The sequence below is a fragment of the Rhinolophus sinicus genome, chromosome 12 (assembly GCF_057876585.1).
Source record: "Rhinolophus sinicus isolate RSI-liver-muscle chromosome 12, RSI-T2T, whole genome shotgun sequence".
NCBI lineage: Eukaryota > Metazoa > Chordata > Mammalia > Chiroptera > Rhinolophidae > Rhinolophus > Rhinolophus sinicus.
In genome coordinates, this window is record NC_142512.1 from 45156306 (window position 1) to 45176242 (window position 19937).

At 42.4% G+C, this 19937-nt stretch overlaps 1 protein-coding gene across 7 annotated transcripts in view; it reads right to left on the reverse strand.

Moving 5' to 3' along the window:
* TEX2 (testis expressed 2) overlaps positions 1–19937 on the reverse strand; it is a 92964-nt gene that overhangs the window by 32462 nt on the left and 40565 nt on the right. For all 7 annotated transcript variants that reach the window (XM_019732891.3, XM_019732887.3, XM_019732888.3 and 4 more), the window contains 3 exons: positions 8236–8436; positions 6908–7247; positions 5425–5672 (listed from right to left, as the gene is read on the reverse strand). In XM_019732891.3, the coding sequence (XP_019588450.3) occupies positions 5425–5672; positions 6908–7247; positions 8236–8436 (789 nt within the window). The remainder of the gene's footprint in view (positions 1–5424; positions 5673–6907; positions 7248–8235; positions 8437–19937) is intronic.

The window sequence follows — 19937 nt, forward strand, 5'->3', positions numbered from 1 at the left end:
CCATCCCTTGCGGGACTTGAGGAGTTGAACCGGCAACCTTGTGGTTGAGAGCCCACTGGCCCATGTGCGAATCGAACCGGCAGCCTTTGGAGTTAGGAGCATGGAGCTCTAACCGCCTAAGCCACCAGGCAGGCCCCAAATTTATTTTTAAATTGTACATATGATTTCATATTTTTTACTTATTATAGATAAGCACTTTTCAATTCTACTTTTAAATGTTTGAAAAGCCGACTTTGAGGGGTTAAAGGGGAAGCCCTGAAATACCACTCTGCCAATTAAGACTTCCCGGTTTCTAGTTGATTCCTATTTACTTTGTAGGGTTCTCATCTCCTGATAACACCAAACAGGGAATAACATCTGATGATCCATTTATAGGTAACAAGATAATGAGTGTAATTAGTAATAATGAAGACAGGACTCTCCAAACCTGGGGCAGCCAACACTATCTATAAATATTTCTTAAACCTTTCATGGAAAAGGAGCGTGAAGTGCCTGACATGACCTGACCACCGGAGCCTTGAGCCTGGAGGACAGGCTCACCACCACCTCACCGACGGTCCTCTCTCCCAGGCAGGCCCCTTCGGGGTACACAGAACTGGCAGCCTCCCCGGCCTTACACCCCTGAGCAAATCTGCAGGTGGCCTGTGGGGTCTCCCTTCCTGAGGTATCCGCACTAGGGCTAATACCATGCCACCTTTAGACATTTTTAAAAAGAGCTTCCTTATTTTCTTGTTTTCTGAATTGCTATTTAAATCTGCCCCCCAAACCAAGCAGGCTACCCCGCCAAGAGGGTAAACCTCCAGGCTCCTCAGCCAGACTCAGGGTGCCTCTCACTACTCTAGTAGTTAAGTGCCTGAGAAGAGAGAAAATGGTGCCAAGATCAGAGGGGTCTGGAGACTTCAGAAGCTGGCACAGCCTGTGGTAATGGGACAAAGCAGAGTCACAAGGACAAGTCACAGGACAAGCAACTGGTCACTAACCAGTAAACATCTGGAGAACCAGGCCCTTTCTAGAACCAGTTTAGCATCGGGCAACTTTTGAGAAAGGAGGCCAAGTCGGTGGGAGTTGCCATTAGACCTGGAGCCCTCGGGGTAAGAGGTGCTTTGACCAGGCCTGTAACAGACAGCAACAGCGGGGATGGGTGGGGGGTATTTTATGATTCAAAATTTAAGCTCCAAAGTGATTTCAATATGCAGCATCCCCAGAACATGTTTTAATTATAGTAGGCAAGAATAACCACCCAAAGTATTTTAGCACTGTTCAGTACAACTCTAGTCCATATTTATCAACTCTCCGACTGGGTGTTTTTCACATGGGTTTGGCTCCTGAGCACCAGGGGCCCCATTCACCTCTTGACCTAGTTTAGCATTGGGCAATATTTGAGAAAGGAGGCCAAGTGGGTGGGAGTTGCCATTAGACCTGGAGCCCTCAGGGTAAAAGGTGCTTTGATCATGCCTGTAAGAGACCGCAGCAGCAGGAGGGGAGAGTCCAAGGCAAAGGCTGGAGCTGGGTGGTAGCCAACATGACGAGGTGACAGAATAACCTGAAAGATGTCAAAGGTTCCTTTGTGTCTCTGAGCACTTTGTGTCTCTCTTGGACTCATGATCTCAGAGGCAATCTGGACCCTAAGAAATAACCCGGCCCGGTCACTGGCAGGAGGAATAAGCACGAATGACCACATCCAAAAGGTCCACATTTGGTAAGACTGGGGGGAAACAGGCACTCCCATTCCTGGTGGGCACGCACAACGGTGCAACCCTTATGGAGGAGAATTTGGCAATATCTAACAAAACTACATGTGCATTTACCTTCTGATCTAGCAATCCCACTTCTAAGATATCACTTTGAAGCTACACTGCCAACAACCAGAAATACACAAACACAAAGTTATTCATTATAGCACGGGTTGTAATTGCAAAATATTGGAAACAACCTAGATGTCCATATAAGAGAGAGACTGAATATACTATAGAACATTTGCACAATGGAGTAAGTACTTCACAGCTGTTTAAAACAAGGAGGGGGGGAGATACCTATGAACTGATGTGGAATAATTTCCAGAATGTACTACAAAGTGACAATGTACAAAAGAGTAGCCATAGTATGCTATCCTTTGAGTAAGGCAGAAGCGGGGATAAACCCAGAAAGGATAAACCAGAGACAAAGGAGACTGGTTTACCACAGGGGATGAGTGGGATGGGCATGGAGAACAGCAGGAACAGGGTGGGGGAGATGGCACTTTCCTGAGTATGTCTTTGTACTTTGGTGATTTCTTGCACCATGTTAATGTTTTACATGCACATACACAAAAAGGGAAATAAAATCAAGGATGGGAGTAAAAGGCCCTTACTTGCTCGTATTGCTAAATTAATAAGAAATAAAACTAATAAAGAATTTTCTCCACTGACGTATAACGGAAAACATGAAAGGTAATAAAATTAGTACAGGAACACTGTAGCAGGTCTAATTTTCCAACAACTGAGCAACGATATTTCACATCCCACACGCTCTTCCAAGAATTTGCTCTTCCATCAGCAAGAGGTGGAATCTTTGCCCGTCTTCTGGAACCTGGGAGGGCCTTTATGACTGCCTTATCCAACAGGCACAATGGAAGTGACATTATTTTACTTCTGAGACTAGTTTACAAAAAGCAATGCAATGTCTGTCTGGTTCTTTCCTTAGGGACGCTTGCCTTGGTACCGGGTCACCATGCTGAGGGCTGCCTAGGCCACAAAGAGTAGAACTGAGGCCTCCAGCCTTCAGCCCTCGCTGAGCTCCCAGCCAACAACCAGCATCTACTTGCCGACCATGCGAGTGAGCCATCTTGGAAGCCCCCAGTCCAGCCTCCCCACTGACGCTGTGTGGAGCAGAGAGAAGCCTTCACTGCTAAGCCTGGTGAAATTACAAACTTGTGAGCAAAATAAATAACTGTTACTATTTTAAGCCTTCGCTCTTGGGGCTGTTTGTCATGCAGTAATAGATAACTAAAACACACACCCATGCTTTCCTGAAGACTACCAGACCACCCGAGAGCCAGGACGTGGCCCACACACGTTTCAGGCACGCCAAGTGGATGTAGGAGCCCAGCACTAAAACTCACGTGATTTCTTCAAAGGCCCCACTTTCAAAGACAGTTATCTCTGTTCACACAATCCTGGCTCTGGTTTCCTCACCCATGCAGATTAGAATCACTAAATTAACAAGGGTGCGGAGGCAGATGGGGATAAGTGCTCCAGCAAAAGCCAGCTAGAAAGACACCTCCCCACAGCAGCCAACTGACAACCGAGAGAAAATACTGCCGAGTCTGCAGTCTGGGAAGCCTCAGACTAGGGGTGAAAGGGACAGTGGGACACAGACCTCATGCAGCCCCGCATGACGACCAGACTGAATTTCCGTTTCTTATACTGAGTCTTTAAATTATCCAGGAAAAGTTAAATCATGCCTGCCTGCTCCACCTAAGGGAGCCAGGAGTACAATGTGGTTTTTAAAGATTTTCGTCAGACTTAGAAGAGGGGAAAAAAAGGTTTTGGTGCTTAAAGGGGTAAGTGCCAAGTACCTAGAAAGGCTTGTACTAGCAACGCTGGGTAGAGGGGCTGGGCTGTGAAGCATCAGGGTCTCCCAGCCCCTCCTGGGGCTCCCACAGACCCCAGTGATTACATGATACATGCACATGAAACACATACTGAGGAAACAATGTTCTAAAACTTCTTTGATGTAATTTAAGGAACTCTTTTAAAAAGCAAGCTTTTTATTAGATTGTTTTCTTACATCAGTGCACAATTCTCCTCCTGATTTTCCTGAGTCTCATGAGAGTCCAGGCAGCTGATAGCCCAGGGATAAAGGGAATTTGGGGGAGGGGGATTCACTAGTGATAAATAGGACATTTCCAGACCGTTTTATATTACCCCACTCTAGCCTAGAAGGTGGTCTACTTCCCATGCTTGCTGGTAACTCAGGTCAGAGGGCAGAGGCAGTGGGCCAGCAAAGGCATATGGGTTTTTTTGCCCAGTTAAAACAGGTTCTGTGAGGAAGGTTCAGGGGCCTCTTCCATACTGAAGACAGGGGATCAACAGAATGAGTCAAGACTAGAGGCACAAAGAGGAAGGTACCGAATGTTTCCTGTTAAGAACACTAGAAACACTTAACATGTTAAAACAGGCATTGTGCTCCACAGGTGGGATGTCATGGTCTCAGAACATTTGTGCAAGTAGTGGCAGGAGGCCTCAGGTCAAGCACAATTAGAACGACCTATCAAAATGGCAGACGCGGTAGCTGAGGGTCTTTGGAGTCTCAGGTCAGGCTTTGTACACTCCACCACAGCAACTGTGAAATTACGCTACTTAATTTCTGTGAGCCTGTTTCTCCATCCACCAAATGGAGAGAATGCTATCGAGTTTGCAAGACTGTTCAAGAGGTCCAAGTGATTTTATCAAAGAGCCTAACAGAGACTAACATATGGCAGCTAATATTATTTATCTCATCACAGATGATCTTGAGTCAATGTCTAGCATGTCACACTTTGGAAATAAGGCTGGTGGTAAATCTCCAAAAGCACTGGACACAGTTCAGGAGGCTGAGAATTTGAGAATACAGTGCTGATTGAGGAACCAGACCTCTATCACTAAGGATTCTGTGAACTTCCCCACTGGGCACGCTGTTGCTTAGGTGAAAAGCTCAGCGGGTTCTCTCACACCTCACATCTAATTCATCAGCACATCCAGCCAGCTCCCCCCAGCACACATCCCCAAAGCTGCCCCTTCTCACCACCTGCTGTTAGTTACCACCTTCGTCTCAGCCCCATTCGCCACTGCTATAACTGCCTCCCACCCACACCTTTCCTCCTACAGCCAATTCTCCAGAGAGCCACTTACCTTTTTTAAAACTTAAATCAGATAGTTACCCCTGCTCAGAATCCTCCAGGGCTGCCCATACCCCTTGGAACTGACGGGTGAGGCCCTGCCTCTTGGTCCCTTGCTCACTGTCACCCACACTGGCCTCAGGGCAGTTCCTTGCTCGAGGCGTTTGTACTTGCTGCCCCCCTGCCCCCCAAATGCTCCTCCTACATATATCCCCATGGCTCACCTCCTCACTTTGGTCAGATCTCTGCCCAAATGTCATCTCCTCACAAGGGTCCTCCTTGACCACTGATCTAAAACAGAAGTTCTGGCCATTTTCCATCCTTCCGTATTGGCTTTATTTTCATTCTTATCACCACCCGATGTTTGCTTCTTGCTGTCTCCCTGACTCAACTGCAAGCTCCCTGAGGGCAGGGCCCTCCCCCTCCCTTCTGTCTGTCTTGTTCACCACTGTGTCCCAATGCCTAGAACAGGGCCTGGTACACAGGAGGCGCTCGGAGTACTTAGGTATGAAGAAAGAAGTGGAAGTGGAAGAGCAGAGAAGCTGCGGCCAGGCAGCCAGTGTTACCTTTTTCCCAGCTGTTGGGCTGCTTTCCGCACTCTGCACAGGGCTCCTCTGGGGGCTTCGGCTCTCTTGGGGGACACACCTGGCCATGTACACACTGTAGTCCAGGAGCATCTTCTGCCGCACGCTGCCCAACAGCTCCTTCTGCTTTGGCTGGGACATAATCTCCTCCACGCTGCCTTTGCTGCTGCTGCGGCTGTGCGTCAGGTGCCCCGAGGGGCTGCTGTGTCTGCTGTGTGAGGGCAAAACCCCTGCAGCAAAGAGGAGACGGCTATTAACACAGATGAAGAAGAGTGCCGCAAAGTAAATGAAATGCAGAACTCCACTGGGTCTGGCTGAGACGCAGCTAAAATGCTATCAAATGACTTGAAAAAATATTTATAAGGTTATTTCCCACCCTGAAAAAAATACCTTCCATTTTGATGATAAATACTTTTTTAGAAGTTTTTATTTCTCTCCATGACAAGTCAGAGTAATGGGAGCTATGAAACACACTGGTAGATACCTTTTTCTTTTTTCCTAGTGATCTCTTAGGGTCAAATAAAGGACTGACATGCCCCCGGGGGCAAGGAAAGTAGGCAGAAAGCTAACTGTTCCTCCATAGTTCGGGGCAATTCCGAACATGCCATCTTCCATTCAGCAAATTTTTTATGAAGCACTTCTCTGAGCCAATTCCACATCAAAAAGAAGAATAAGACATACTCCCTGCCCTTGAACTCAGGCACCTAGGCAAATAAATCACAATTTTCTGCAATTAGCCTTGTAGCTGAAGCACGACTGAAGGACTTTTAAGGCAGAAAGAAGGGGGTGACTACCTGTGCCTAAGAGCCGAGAGGCGCTTACCCCAGTACAGACTTTCACAGGTAGTGACCTCTGGACTGCCTCTTGAGGAAATAGTTGGCATTTTCTTGGCCCAGGAGGGGGAAGCGCATTCCAGGTAGAGGGAACAGCATATGTAAAAAGCAATGACACGGCACAAAATGTTTGAACAGTGAGAGATTCAGTGAAGCTCCAGCAGAGGACACAGGGCAGGAGGAGAGGAAAGAGCAGAGTTGCAGGGCTATCCATGCAAATGCAGCGGGTCTGGAGCCCAGAGACACCTGTACTTCCATTGAGCTGAGGCTTGGAGGACATAAAGTGGGCCAGGAGCTGGACAGCACTGGCCGCCGCCTTATTATAACTAGGGCTCTGCTGTTGCGTCTTCCCTCAGGAGTCACACTATGGAAAAATAAACATAAGCCTAAGGAACCAGCAAAGGCTAAAAAACATACATCTGCAAATGGTTCCACCCTTGCTTAAATGATCCAGTATAAAGGGTTGCAGTGATCAGCCTAAAAGGTAAATTATTCATAAGAACACACCTTAGGTGGCAGACAAGACAGTCATCAATTCAGAGTGGGCCTCCTTCCTTCCTTCCTACCTGGGAATCTCAAGTCTCCCACAGGCCTTTTAAAAATACATAAGCATTTAGCACACGTGTCATTACCTGGTTTACTTCCAGAGACACCAGGTGGCTTCTTGATTTCTGACTTCAGCTTAGATGCCAGAATAAATCTCCTAAACCACTCCTCTTTTTCTCGGCCAGTTCTCCCAAAGAGATACAATATCTGATCTCGCTGGCCAGATCTTGTTCCCTCCTGGGGATGGGGTGGCTTCTTAGGGTCCTCGCCTCCCAGCTCTCTCTCAGCTGGTGGCTTTTCTTCAGAAGTCTCTTTATCAGTCTGGGCCTTGGACATAAAGTCATCTTGTCGACCAAGTTCAATACAAATGGGGTACTTTTTATTCCAGATTCGTTTTCGAGCCAAACTTTTAGGTACAAGATAAATCTACAGAGAAAGGGAAATGATGATTTACATACTAAATTAAGAATTGGCTAAATGGTTCATTAAAATATACACAGCACAAATGCAAACTTTATAGTATTTTTGACTAAACTGATGAATGTGAAATAATTAACACCTGTCTCTAACATGACTATAGAAACTGGAATAAATATTTAGAAATGACTTGTCATTCTTCAAAATTATTCCAGGAAGTAGATGTTTAAGAATTTTGGAAGAGTTACAAATTTCTATAATTTCTGGTAACAATAGTACAATAATTGTTTAGTGGATTATCATCAACTAAATTTGGATGTCAATAGAGTTTAATGATCCTGGGCCAAACATAAGCTGGCAGGAGAAAAAAAAAGAATTTATCAAACTAGATCTAGATGGGAAGCTCAAGTTAAGAAGAAGGTATTATAAAAGTTTAAATATTTCTGTCATTTTGGAGAAACTTAAAAGATCACTCACGTCAACTGTAAGAAGCCTAGAAAATCTATAGCTTTTTGGAATAACAAATACTTTACATTTCTCAAAAAGAGAAGTAGATAATGCTTTTATCAAAACACAGTTATTTCGCATATCCATAATTTTCTCCTTTACAGAGTCTTCATTAGTTATTACCGTAGCATTACCACACAGAACTTTCGTTTGACTGAAAAAATTAACTCTCAAAGTCAGAAGTGTGTGCTTTGCCCTTGTTCCTCCAAGTGTGGTCCACGGGCCAGGGCATGGGTATCACCTGGGAGCTCATCAAAACGCAGACTCTCAGGCCCCACTCAGAACTACTGAATTAGAACCTGCATTTAAAAAGATGCTCAGGAGATACATATGCACACTAACATTTGAGAGGTACTATTTACACACACACACACACACACACACACACACACACACGACCTTGGACCTTGTTAGGGAAAGAATACAGTGATGCAACCAAGATTCCAAATGCTTTTCAGTCATCCAAGCTTCTAAAACCATCTGGGCTCACCTTGCTGTCTGAGAGGTCGTAGATTTTCTGGCTGATGTAGGTAACCTCTGGCTTTGTTTCATTGTAGCTTGCCCTCCTGGATATATTTTTATTGGGCTTTGAAAGTCTTAAGGTCCCACCTTCAAGTCGAACAAAGACTGAATGTGTCAAAGTCGCATGGTAAGTTTCTGGATCATAGTTGGAAATTTCATTCATCCATCCCTGATGGAGAAAAACTTCCATTAGCAAAATTAGAACAAATACACATTGGATTGAATATGACAATGATGACCACCAATATTTGGGACACTGAAACCAAACCCGACTATGACTCAAGTGTCATTTTCCTGACGACGACAGGTTGCTGAGACAAGTGCCTGAAGGGTAATCTGTGCTGGGGTGTCATTTGCTACATTCTTGGTAACTGAAAATCTGGATTTGGGGGAGAATGGCAATGTCCGTTAGCCGAAATAAAAGGTTCTTTTCCTTTTTAAAAGTTGAGAAGCAAATCAGAAAACTCAAAACTGTTCATGAAAATAAAGGTGAGTAATCCCACCCAGCCTGGTCTCCTTAAGTAGCCAGTCCACTGGCAAACAATCCTTGACATTTCAAGACCGTATTAAATCATGTTACCATTCCAGAACCCCAAGAACACCTACCCCTCCATTTCTCTCTCTGAAATCATCCAGTAAAGCAGATCATTCAGCATTAGCCATTAAATAAATCATAGATATGATCCAAATTCAAAGATATATAGTAACTTAAACGAGTAAAACTGCAGTCCAGGCCCCTTCCACCAACATAAATGTACTTACACATTGATTTTTTTAAAAGAGCAAACCTACTGAAGTACCAACAACACACACACGCCTGACACACCATAAAACTGTGCTAAAGCTAATCTCATAGCTGTATTCAATATCCATCATTTAACACTCTGCCTGCCCCATAGTACTTTTTTAGATGACACGGATGGCCCAGATCTCATTAAAAGATGTTCTCTACGGAATTTTAATCGGTATCTTCCTACCCTCGTCATTTTATAAACGTCTTTGTAATGAGCAGGGACACACTAAAGATCACTACACTGGAGTTGGGCTTGTCATTCTGTTCAAGAAACAGCCATTCCCACCGTGCGGACTTGATCTCACGCTGAAGTCTGGAGAGACTCTGCACATGAGGAATCCTCGGCATTCTCTCACTCATTTCTCTGTTCATGAAAACATAAGTGGACTCTCTCTATGGACTGTGTCAGGAGTTGACACAAACAGTAAAAACACGACAGCATTTGTGACCCAAACCAGTAGAGAAGAATTAGGCCTTCCTCTCACACAGTATGACCCCACTAGAGCAACCATAAGAAATGTGTCTCAAAGAGAACCCTGAATGTGTTATGGAATTAAAAACAGACACACTTCCTTGTCTTGGGGGGGCATGTGTGAAATTTATGAGCCAATTATATAGATTCATATATCTCAATATTTTTTTTGCATGAGTTGGGAGTATCTCTTACTCCTCCCAATGAGTCATTTGTATCTATTTAAAATGTTGAATCAGTAAGCAGTAGCCATGGGAAGAGGGTGTAATCTAGGTGTTTACAAAGAAACAGCAATGATCAGAGAAATGAATCGAACAAGGGGACAAGTGACACAGAGCACACAGAGCCCGATGTGGACTGTCTTGTCAGAGCACCTGCTTGAGTGGTTGTATTTTGCTAAGTGCAGAACTAAGTCCATTTTTTGGCTCATAGTGTTTTGCCTTTATCTGTAGTCTGTTATTATGGTGAAATACATTCACTGATTTTCAAATGTTGAACCAGTCGTGCATTCTTGGGAAAATCATGCGTTGGTCATGATGTTGGATCACACCAGTTCATGACAGCGGATTCTACACATCTCTTCCCAACTCTATGTTCAATGACTTCACATTGGTAACTTGGCTGTGGTGGGAGTTTTTACACCACGGAAATCAGTGAACAGTACAAAGATGGCCCCCCCTTCCCCCACCCCCCGAGAGCCAGTTTACCAGCACACTATTCTCATCCTTTCCACCCACTGCTAAATTTGATTTGCTAACACTTTGTTCATTTTCCCTCTAAGCTGACACTGCTCAAGCCATGACTTCCTCCATGTTAACAGTACTTTACTGAGGTATTATTTTCATACAGTAAAATGAACAAATCTTACAACATGATTTTTAAAATACTAATATTCATATTCATAATAATAGCTGACATGGAAGCTCATATTATGATCCGGCCTCCTCAGGTATGTTATCTCCTTTACTTCTGCCAATTCCCTACAATTTTATAGGTGAGGAAAGTGGTGAGAGACGTTAAGTGATTCGCCTAGAGTGGTTTAGGAAAAACAATAAAATTGGTCTAGAGAGTGGGAAATCCGAGACTGAAACCAAGTCTACTGCCTCCGAGACCCAGGCCCCCACTTCACCTCCACGGCACAGAACACCCTTCCATCTGGCTAACACCTGGTCATCCTTCAGTCATGGCAAAGATGACACTTCCCCCAGGTTCCTTTCCTCCTGTCACTGTACCTGTTAACTGCCTGGTTTACTTAACCACAAAGGCCACAAGACAACTACAGTTGTAACAAATGTTTGTCGAGTGAATACATGAATGCAGCCCAGTGCAGAGGGCGGCGGTGAGGACGACGGAAAGCTGTACGGAAAGCACAAGTATGTAGGGCAGGCGGGTGTGCCTCACGGTTCCAGCTGCCTAGGTGCAGGGAGCTGTAGAGATTACTTTGAAGTAGACGACTTGGTCGCTGTTGCCATACAGGAAAACTAAGCTATAACTGCACAAAACAGCACAGGCAAGAAAATAAGCAACCTCAGAAAGAATCTTGAAAGTGAAAAATGTTAAAGCTTTTCAGGACAGAAACTGAATTAGCTACATCTTATCTATAGCAGAGGGAGGTGTTGTGACTGGGGCGCATGTTTCCTGACCCCCATGTAGGGTTCTTTCCAAAACACTACCAGCTTTGATAGGAAACCTTGAGCGACTCACAGGGGCTGCTACTTAGCCCACGTTTCTCAGGCATCCAGGATGCAGACTGGCCATCGGGCGGCTCAGGCGAGAGGTGGCCAGGTGTGACTCTCCTCAAGTCCCCTGTATTCTGGCCCCTAATGCACCCCTACTGACCGGAAACCAGGCTGCCCTTGCAGAAAGCAATTCTCCGAGCAAACCCTAACTGCCTTTTAGACCATCAACCAGGTGATATTCTCCTGGGGCTTAAGCAACCCCCTGGGTTAAGCTCACAAGGAATTTCCAGACCTAAGAGATCAAATATCACATCTTGAGAGCAATGCAGCAATTCCAAGGCATTCCCCCCGTCCCCTGTGTAGTGCCTAACCCTCCACTGCTCCGCTGTCCCCAAATTCTTAACCCTGGATTTATTACCAAGTAAGAAATTTCTCCAACTTGCTGCTGCCGTGGAACACGGGAGTGGGTGTAAAGACACAACATGCAGTTGGCAACTCTGCATTTCAACAGCTCAACTGCAAAACTCAGAGATGCCCTCAACCCACACGACAGCCTCGGACAAGCCTTGTTTCTTTCTGAAGCTGGAACTGTGAAAATAGAGACAGTGCATGCAGCTGAGGGACAAAGCCCACAGTTAGCCGGGCTGCAGCTGGCTAGCCCACAGACTGGGTCCGTGATCCTGTTTGTAAAAGGTCAGGGGTTTCTCTTTAATTCTCAGCTGGATTTAGAAGCCATGTCTGGTGAAAGTACAAACCTAATCTATAAAGGGACTGATTTGATACTTAGAAAGATTAAAAGCTACAATTAACCTTTTGCAAACTAATAAAGTCCGGAAGAACTACCACTGTGCCCTTTCAGTCGCAGTGCCAATCAGGAGCTCAAGGGCACTGCTCCCTCGGTCTGCTTGGTGCCGAGCCGACTGGAGAAAGTGCCAACCCTCTGGCCCGAGGAAGCAAAGGGCATTTCTCTCTGTTCAGTGCTCAGGGTGCCTGGGCTGACACCCTGCTGTCACACGGCTGGGCTGGCACTCAACGCTGCCTGTCACTCAGGTCCCCTGCATCAGGCCTTCATCTAGTCTATCAGGGAAGGAGCAAATCCTAAACCTAAGAACAGAGCCAGGACCTGAGGCCCCTCCTGCTGAAAATCATCTCTGAAGCAGACAAAAAGGTGATTTCTTTTGTCTCCTAAACCAAAACCTAAACAGGATTTTATCTTTTGCCAGGCTTAAACCCTTTTTGATGTATTAATGGTTAAGAACTTGAGTGTTCAGTTAAAATATGGTATTGTAGATCATGGACTTAGAAAATATGGCAAGAACAGTCTACTATACTTTGCAGAACTTTAAATTCAAATTTGGTTTTTCCCATGCAAGACAAACAGACCTACAGACATATAAAATTCAAACTGTGAATAATAGCCTCAAGCAAATAGTCAACATTCAAAATAAATGCTGTTCAAAGATGCCATTACAAAAAAAAAAAAAAAAAAAAAAGTCCATTAGGGGAGGGAAGCGCCAGCGTCAATACCATCCACATCCTCCCAGTGCCTGCTCCAAGGTCACCTTCACAGCCATTACTAGAAGCTCCAAAGTCAGGGCTAAAGCCACAGGCTCTGCCTGGGAAAATGGTCTTTATTCCAGCTTTTCCTATTTTTTGGGGCAGCAGCTTTCTAACTCAGGTGACCATAGAACACTTTTCTTTTTTTGGATCATGTATTTGTTTAATTTTTTTATTTAAAAAAATTTTAAGTGTTTAAATTACCATTGACATCATAGAACACTTTATAATACACTGGCAAACAGTAGTAGAAGTAGGAGATAACAAGCATTCAAATTAGACAGAAAAATAACATGATCTCCGATGAACTACTGAAATAATTAAGTCTGATTTATGTTACTACATGATAAACATTAAGCCATATTAATAAGTGCTGAAATTATGAGATGATAATAGATCAGTAAACAAATAAATTAGCCTCCAAATTTTTCAGATCACGTGTCCTATCAGACAAAAAAAGTTGAGTATGTACCTATAATAAATACAGTTACTTATAAATTATATACATTTTCTAATGTAATACAGCTTTTATAAAAATAAAAAATAGAAAAAAAATAAAAAGAAAATAAAAAATAGAAATAGAAGATGAAATAATTAGCCTTTTTGCTAATTTTCAGTTTTTTCCTTTCTGATAGCTTTATACTATCTTCACCTGACACCTCAAGGCACAAGGCACTACACACACACACACACACACACACACACACACACACACTTAGGATGAGGCTTGTTAATAACAATGAGAGTAAATCCGTATTTCAAACAGTATTGACAATTTCCAAGGATTTTGGCCAAATGTCAATATATGGTCAACCATATGTTAAATATTAGCAAGGCTTATTTACATTCTTAGATAGAAAGAGTGAAAATACATACAAACAGAAACTGTGATATTTTCTCCTAGTGTAGTGCCTTCAACAACCCATTTGGGAAACCACTGAAAGAAGCAACAGAATAAAACAGAGTTCACAAGAGAAGCCCAGGCTCCAACACCAAGAAGCTCATGCCCTGGGGCCAGCTTGCTTGTAATCTCCAAGCTTTTAGGGGTAACAGCAAATCTCTTCTTGAAGGCCAATTACTGTATAGTAAGAATAGTCTTCGATGAATTTAGTACTTTCTTTATACATTAAATATAAATTTTAGAGGTGAAAAGATACCTAGCATTGATTTTTTTTTCATGATTAATAAATACCTTACTCTTCCAAAAACCACGACTTGAGAAATCTCAGACCCCCCACGCCTAAAGCCTCTCTCCTCCTCTAGAGATGAACCTGGAATAAAACCAAAGACAGTAGTCTTGGAATACCTAGCTGGAATCCAGGATTCAGGACACATTTTCCCACACAAACAATGCTATAAACTCTAGTTATATATAGACAGACCAGAATGACAGTTCAGCTATGCCATTAAGTTATTGAGTAGAAAACTGGCAAAACGTTGATAATTGTTGAAGCTGGGTGTTGGGTATACGGGGTTCATTATACCATCTCTCTACTTTTGTGTGTACTTGAAATTTTCTACAAGAAGAAGTTCAAGTTCCAAAAATCATTTTGGGATCAACTGACATCCTTAACTGTTCATACGGAATTCAGGAAGCATTTTCCACACAGTTACTTCTCCAACCAACGTCAAAACATGGAGTACCTGCCTGTAAGAGAGAATGCCTACACTGAAACATCTCACCTGGTAAACTTCTCTAGCAATGAAGGGCACTGGAAAATAGCCAAGTTTATAAAAGCCATACTTAAAAACTCAAGTGACCCATTACAGGGGCAGGATATTTTCAGTAATTATATGTGGAAAGAAGTGCTTTTTAATTTCTCGTCCTCATTGTACTGAGGGTTGTAAGAGACCAACCAAAATCAACTCAAGTCTCTTAGCTGTATGTAATGAGGCCCTTTTCTCCTTAAGACGTGTCACTCTAGGGCGGCCGGTTGGCTCAGTTGGTTACATACAGGGCAGCGCTCATACCGTGTTTCCCCAAAAATAAGACCTAGCCGGACAATCAGCTCCAATGCGTCTTTTGGAGCAAAAATTAATATAAGACCCGGTCTTATTTTACTATAAGTATAGTAAAATTATTTTACTTATAGTAAAATAAGACCGGGTCTTATGTAACATAATATAACATAATATAATACTGGGTCTTACATTAATTTTTGCTCTAAAAGATGCATTAGAGCTGATTGTCTGGCTAGGTCTTATTTTTGGGGAAACATGGTAACACCAAGGTCGCTGGTTCGATTCCCACATGGGCCAGAGAGCTGCATCCTCCACAACTAGATTGAAAACGACTTGACTTGGAGCTGATGGGCCCTGGAAAAACACTGTTCCCCAATATTCCCCAATAAAAATTAAAAAACTAAAAAAGATTTGCTAACTCTAATTTCTTAAAAGAAAGAATTGCATGAAATTGAGATTAAATTTACAAAGTATAATTTCTTCTCAAAATTGATAATGTTTTCCCTACAAGTTTTTGTCTTTTATATATCAAAACCAAGCCTGTATTTAGGGAATCTAATTATTTAAAAAACTATCCCTCTTATTAAATTACCTAAATATGACATGGCCTAAGAGAAAAAAGGTTCTCCACAATTTGTTTCTATTAGCCTTGCAACGTGGTAAATATAATGTTAGGCAAGCTTCTAGGCCATAGCTTTTAAAAAGAAAGAGATCGTCACTCTGGAAATTGACACCCTGCCACTGTGTTCTGAGGGTGATTTATAAGCCTGAGATAAAGCACTTACTCATGAACATAATTCAAAACTACATGAGTCATACACTCAAACACAAATCCAAGAACCTTATGAAATCTTCAGGAAGCTTCTCATTCTAGACATGTGGAAACACCAGTGTGCAGCAATGGCACTGAATTAAGTATACTCCCGGTCAAGTGACAAGAACATTCTTGCAGAAGGAACATCCAACTTGCCTAAGAATGCTCAGCAAAAATAAACACCCCGAGTGCAATATGCTGACTCTACAAGCCTCATTCTCCCCAGGCCCAAACCCACTCTTTCCCGGGGTCCCCAGCCCAGAGAATCTAGCTAGTCACCCAAAATAAAACCCCTAGAAGGTTAGCACCCGGAGTGTTGTTGCAGTCACACCCTTGGACTTTGCAGCACACACGAGGCTCTGCCTTGAGTGAACTTACCCAGACTGTTACGCTTAAAGTCACGTTAGCTTCTCCTCATATTTAGTCTTCTCCTTGACTTTCACACATTCACATGTCACTTGTATCAAATGCCTGTGACAACCTGTTTCCTATTTGTTGCTTCCCATCATCTATGAATTCCCAAACACAGAACAAGCAGGCTTTGGAGGAGGTTCTAAGAGGTCTTCTGTGGACGTTGTGACAGCTGACTGCTTCTATTCCAGACAGCACAGCGGCTGATCAGCGGCGTTCAGCGTGGGGGGTGGATGACCATGAGGCTTCACCAGTCTCTGAGAACAGCTACTACTTGGCTGCAACTTGGTCTTTTTGGTTCACCGTCCCACATACGCATCACTAATTGCAGGGTCATTTTAAAATATAAATGTCTGCAGCATGGATGGAATAATAAAATCACCCAGATAAAGTACAGAAAAAGTTTACTCTTTTCCTCCGTGTCTTCATCATGTGAGGGCACGTCGGGGAAAACTGCAATGCTTCTTGAATTGTTTATGGAGCGATAAAGGAACCAGACTCTCAGTCCTGGCTGCAGGGACTGAGAACTTCTATGGTTCAGAGGTTTAAAATCCCACGGTCTCCTACAATAGTCCTGGAGCACCAAGCTCGCTGCCTGAATGGTCCATGGGGCTGCCAGACGGAGTCTGCTTAGGGCACGGAGTGTGCAGGACCTGTCCAGGGGCTGGGCTGCTCTACTCGAGACCTTTATCACAGGCAGACTTTAGGGCCTCCTACGCCAGGGAATTTTTTAAAAATTAAAATTTAGGGTTTTTTAAAAAAAGTTTTTAAAGAGTTTCCATACCTGCTCTCAAGAACTGCATCATTATATCCTCTATAAACACCAACTGAGTAGAATCAGAAGTGCAGAAAATAACTCAAAACAGCTGACTAATCCCCCCAAATCAAGCTATTTTCAAAAAAATAGCTCTTTGGACTCATCCTACAAACAGGTTCACAGACTTGCTGTAAGGTAGACTCCACTATACTTTCCTTTTCTTATCACAACATTTGGGTACCAAATTAAATGTCAACACTGCTAAATGTTTTAAAGTGTCATATTTTTAAAATGGTTCCCAAGAGCACGATCTCCTACTCAGTAAAATTAATTAAGACCAAAGAACATATGCATTTGAAATCTTTGGTTTGCAACATACAACTTACCCTTCTAATATATGGTAGTGATCCTTTTAAAACTAAAGAGTGTATTTAGCCAGGTTTCTAAAAATAGCCCTGCACACCAAACAAAGGACCTCAGGCTAATATGTCCTTTTATTTATTAGTAATGAAGCCATTCTAAACAAATGAAGGATAAGAATGAAAAAGAATTACCAAAATGATCAATCGGAACTCCAATCAAACTTCAATCAGGAAGGATACTCATAAGACAGCCTGAGACAGTTTGCTTGGATTACAAGTGTCAGTCCCTGACAGCACTGAAGTACTTGTTCTCTACAAGGAAAACTCAAATACATTTATCCAAGCACTGAGAGCAAAACACCTTCCTTAAAAGAAATAGCCCTGCATGGCTCCACCACTCACTAGCTGTGTGACCTTGGGCAAGTAACTTAATCTCTCTGTGCCTCCATTTCCTCGTGAGCACATACCCTAACCGGAAAGGGTTGTGATAAGGATTAAATGAGAGAATGTCCCCAGCACTTAGGCCACCATAGTGCTCCTTTACTGTTTCAATGATCGGATCAAAGCCAGAGACGATGCCATAACATTCAGACCCCATTCTGTTGGCATCCTCTGTGTAGTCAGTAAACTCTTGACATATATCTGTGATTGGAGTCAACAGTGAAGATTTTAAAATCTTCCCAGAACAACTAAGTGCTCAAACCAGTTTAAACTGAATGCTACAGTCAGTCATTAGGCACTGGAGTTAAATTAAGTACCATTTTTCTTTGCTAAAGTTATCAGCAAGTTACTTGGAGGGCATGTAATTTAGGTAGTCACAGCATCACCTGATCGAAAAAGCTTAGCAACCATGCACGAGTCACTTCTGCTCCACTTCACACATTAATACTAAGCTTAAGTGTGTCACATCCTCAAGACTCAGCACCAGCTTCTCTTTAAAAAGAAAGTGTCATAACATATGGCCACATGAAAGAAAGTAAAAAGGTCAGACTGCAAAATATACGATCCCATTAAATCAAAACAAAAAGAGTACGTGAGTACGCATGTGTGTGATGTATATACTTATACATGCAGAAATTTAAAAAAAAGTAGGATATATACCAAATCTTTAACTATAATTCTCTTTTATTAGTATGATGAACAATAAATTTTTTGTTTGGGTTTCCTGTGGTTTTTAAACATTGACCATGTATTTCTTTTGAATAAGGTAAAAAGTTTATAAAATTAAATAACAAAACAAACAGTATTTTGGATCCTGAGAGTTCTTCCCCTTGTTTTGTTTGTTTTGTTTTTTGCAATGAAGAGATGTCATGTGTCATTTTGGAGCATTCTTACTTAAATGGAGAGCAGGAAAACCTATTAACCGAGAAAGCAAACAGGTTTTGAACTATCAGTACTGGCAAGGGTGTGAAGGTGAAGAAACTGGAATCCTGACGCATTACTGATAAATGGTGTACCTACTACTGAAAACAGTACGGCTGTGCCTCAAAAACTAAAAATAGAATTACCATATGATCCAGCAATCCCACTTCTGGGTATCCACCCAAAAGAATTGAAAGCAGGATCTCGAAGGGGTGTTTGTTCACCTATGTTCATAGCAGCATTACCCACCACAGCTAAAACATGGAAGCAACCCAAGTGTTCATTTCCAGATGAACGGATAAGCAAAATGTGGTAAATGAGACAATGGCATATGATTCAACCTAAAAAGTAAGGAAATTCTGCAATATGCTACAATATAGGTGAACTTGAGGACATTATGTTAAGTGAAATAAGCCAGTCACAAAAGGACAAATACTGTATGATTCCACTTACATGAGGCACTCAGAGTATTTAAAAAAAAAAAAATCAGAAGGTAAGAACAGTAGTTGTTAGGGGCTGAGGAGGAAAGAATGAGGAGTTATTGTTTAATGGGTACAGAGTTTCAATTTTACAAGATGAAGAGTCATGGGGATGGATGGTGGTGATGGTTGTATAAAAACATGAATGTATTTAATACCACTAAACCGTATACTTGAAAACAGTTAAGATGGTAAAATTTATGTTATGTGTATTTTACCACAAATTTTAAAAACCATATATGTATATATATATGTATACATATACATATATATAAAAATGTGTATATGTGCCTTTGACTTAAGAACTATATAAGCTACAACTGCACTTTTATATCGTGTATACCTTGTTTCCCCAAAAATAAGACCTAGCCGGACCCTGTATTATATATATTATATTATACTATACTATATTATATAAGACCCGGTCGTATAGTAAAATAAGACCTGGTCTTATTATATTATATTATATTATATTATATTATATTATATTATACGCAGTCTTGTATTATAGTAAAAAAGACCGGGTTTTATATTAATTTTTGCTCCAAAAGACGCATTAGAGCTGATGGTCCGCTAGGTCTTACTTTCGGGGAAACACAGTATTTATTATTAAACATGTACAAGAGCCAGAAATGTTTTAGATATGCAAATATAGGTATAAATACAAATTCTAATATTTTCTTCCTGTACCCTCATGGTACCCCGCAGGAGGCCTAAAGCCTGAGATCTGACATGCTCTGAAAAGTGATGTCTTTCTCCAGCCCAGTTCCTGCTGTGCGCAGAGGAAAGAGGCGCCAGCCGCTGACATTAATTTGCCTTCTCTTCCTCCTCTACTTCTCTTGCATTCCAGGAGTATTTAACCCTTCTCCAGGCTCTCAAGAATACTCGTATTTAATCCTAACAGTCAGAGACAATGAATCCTCACAAGCAGCAAATCCCTGGAAAGTTGAGAGAGAGACTGACATAGGAACTGGATGTAAAACTACTCTTAGCGCCCTGGAGAGCCTTGAAACACTACTTAT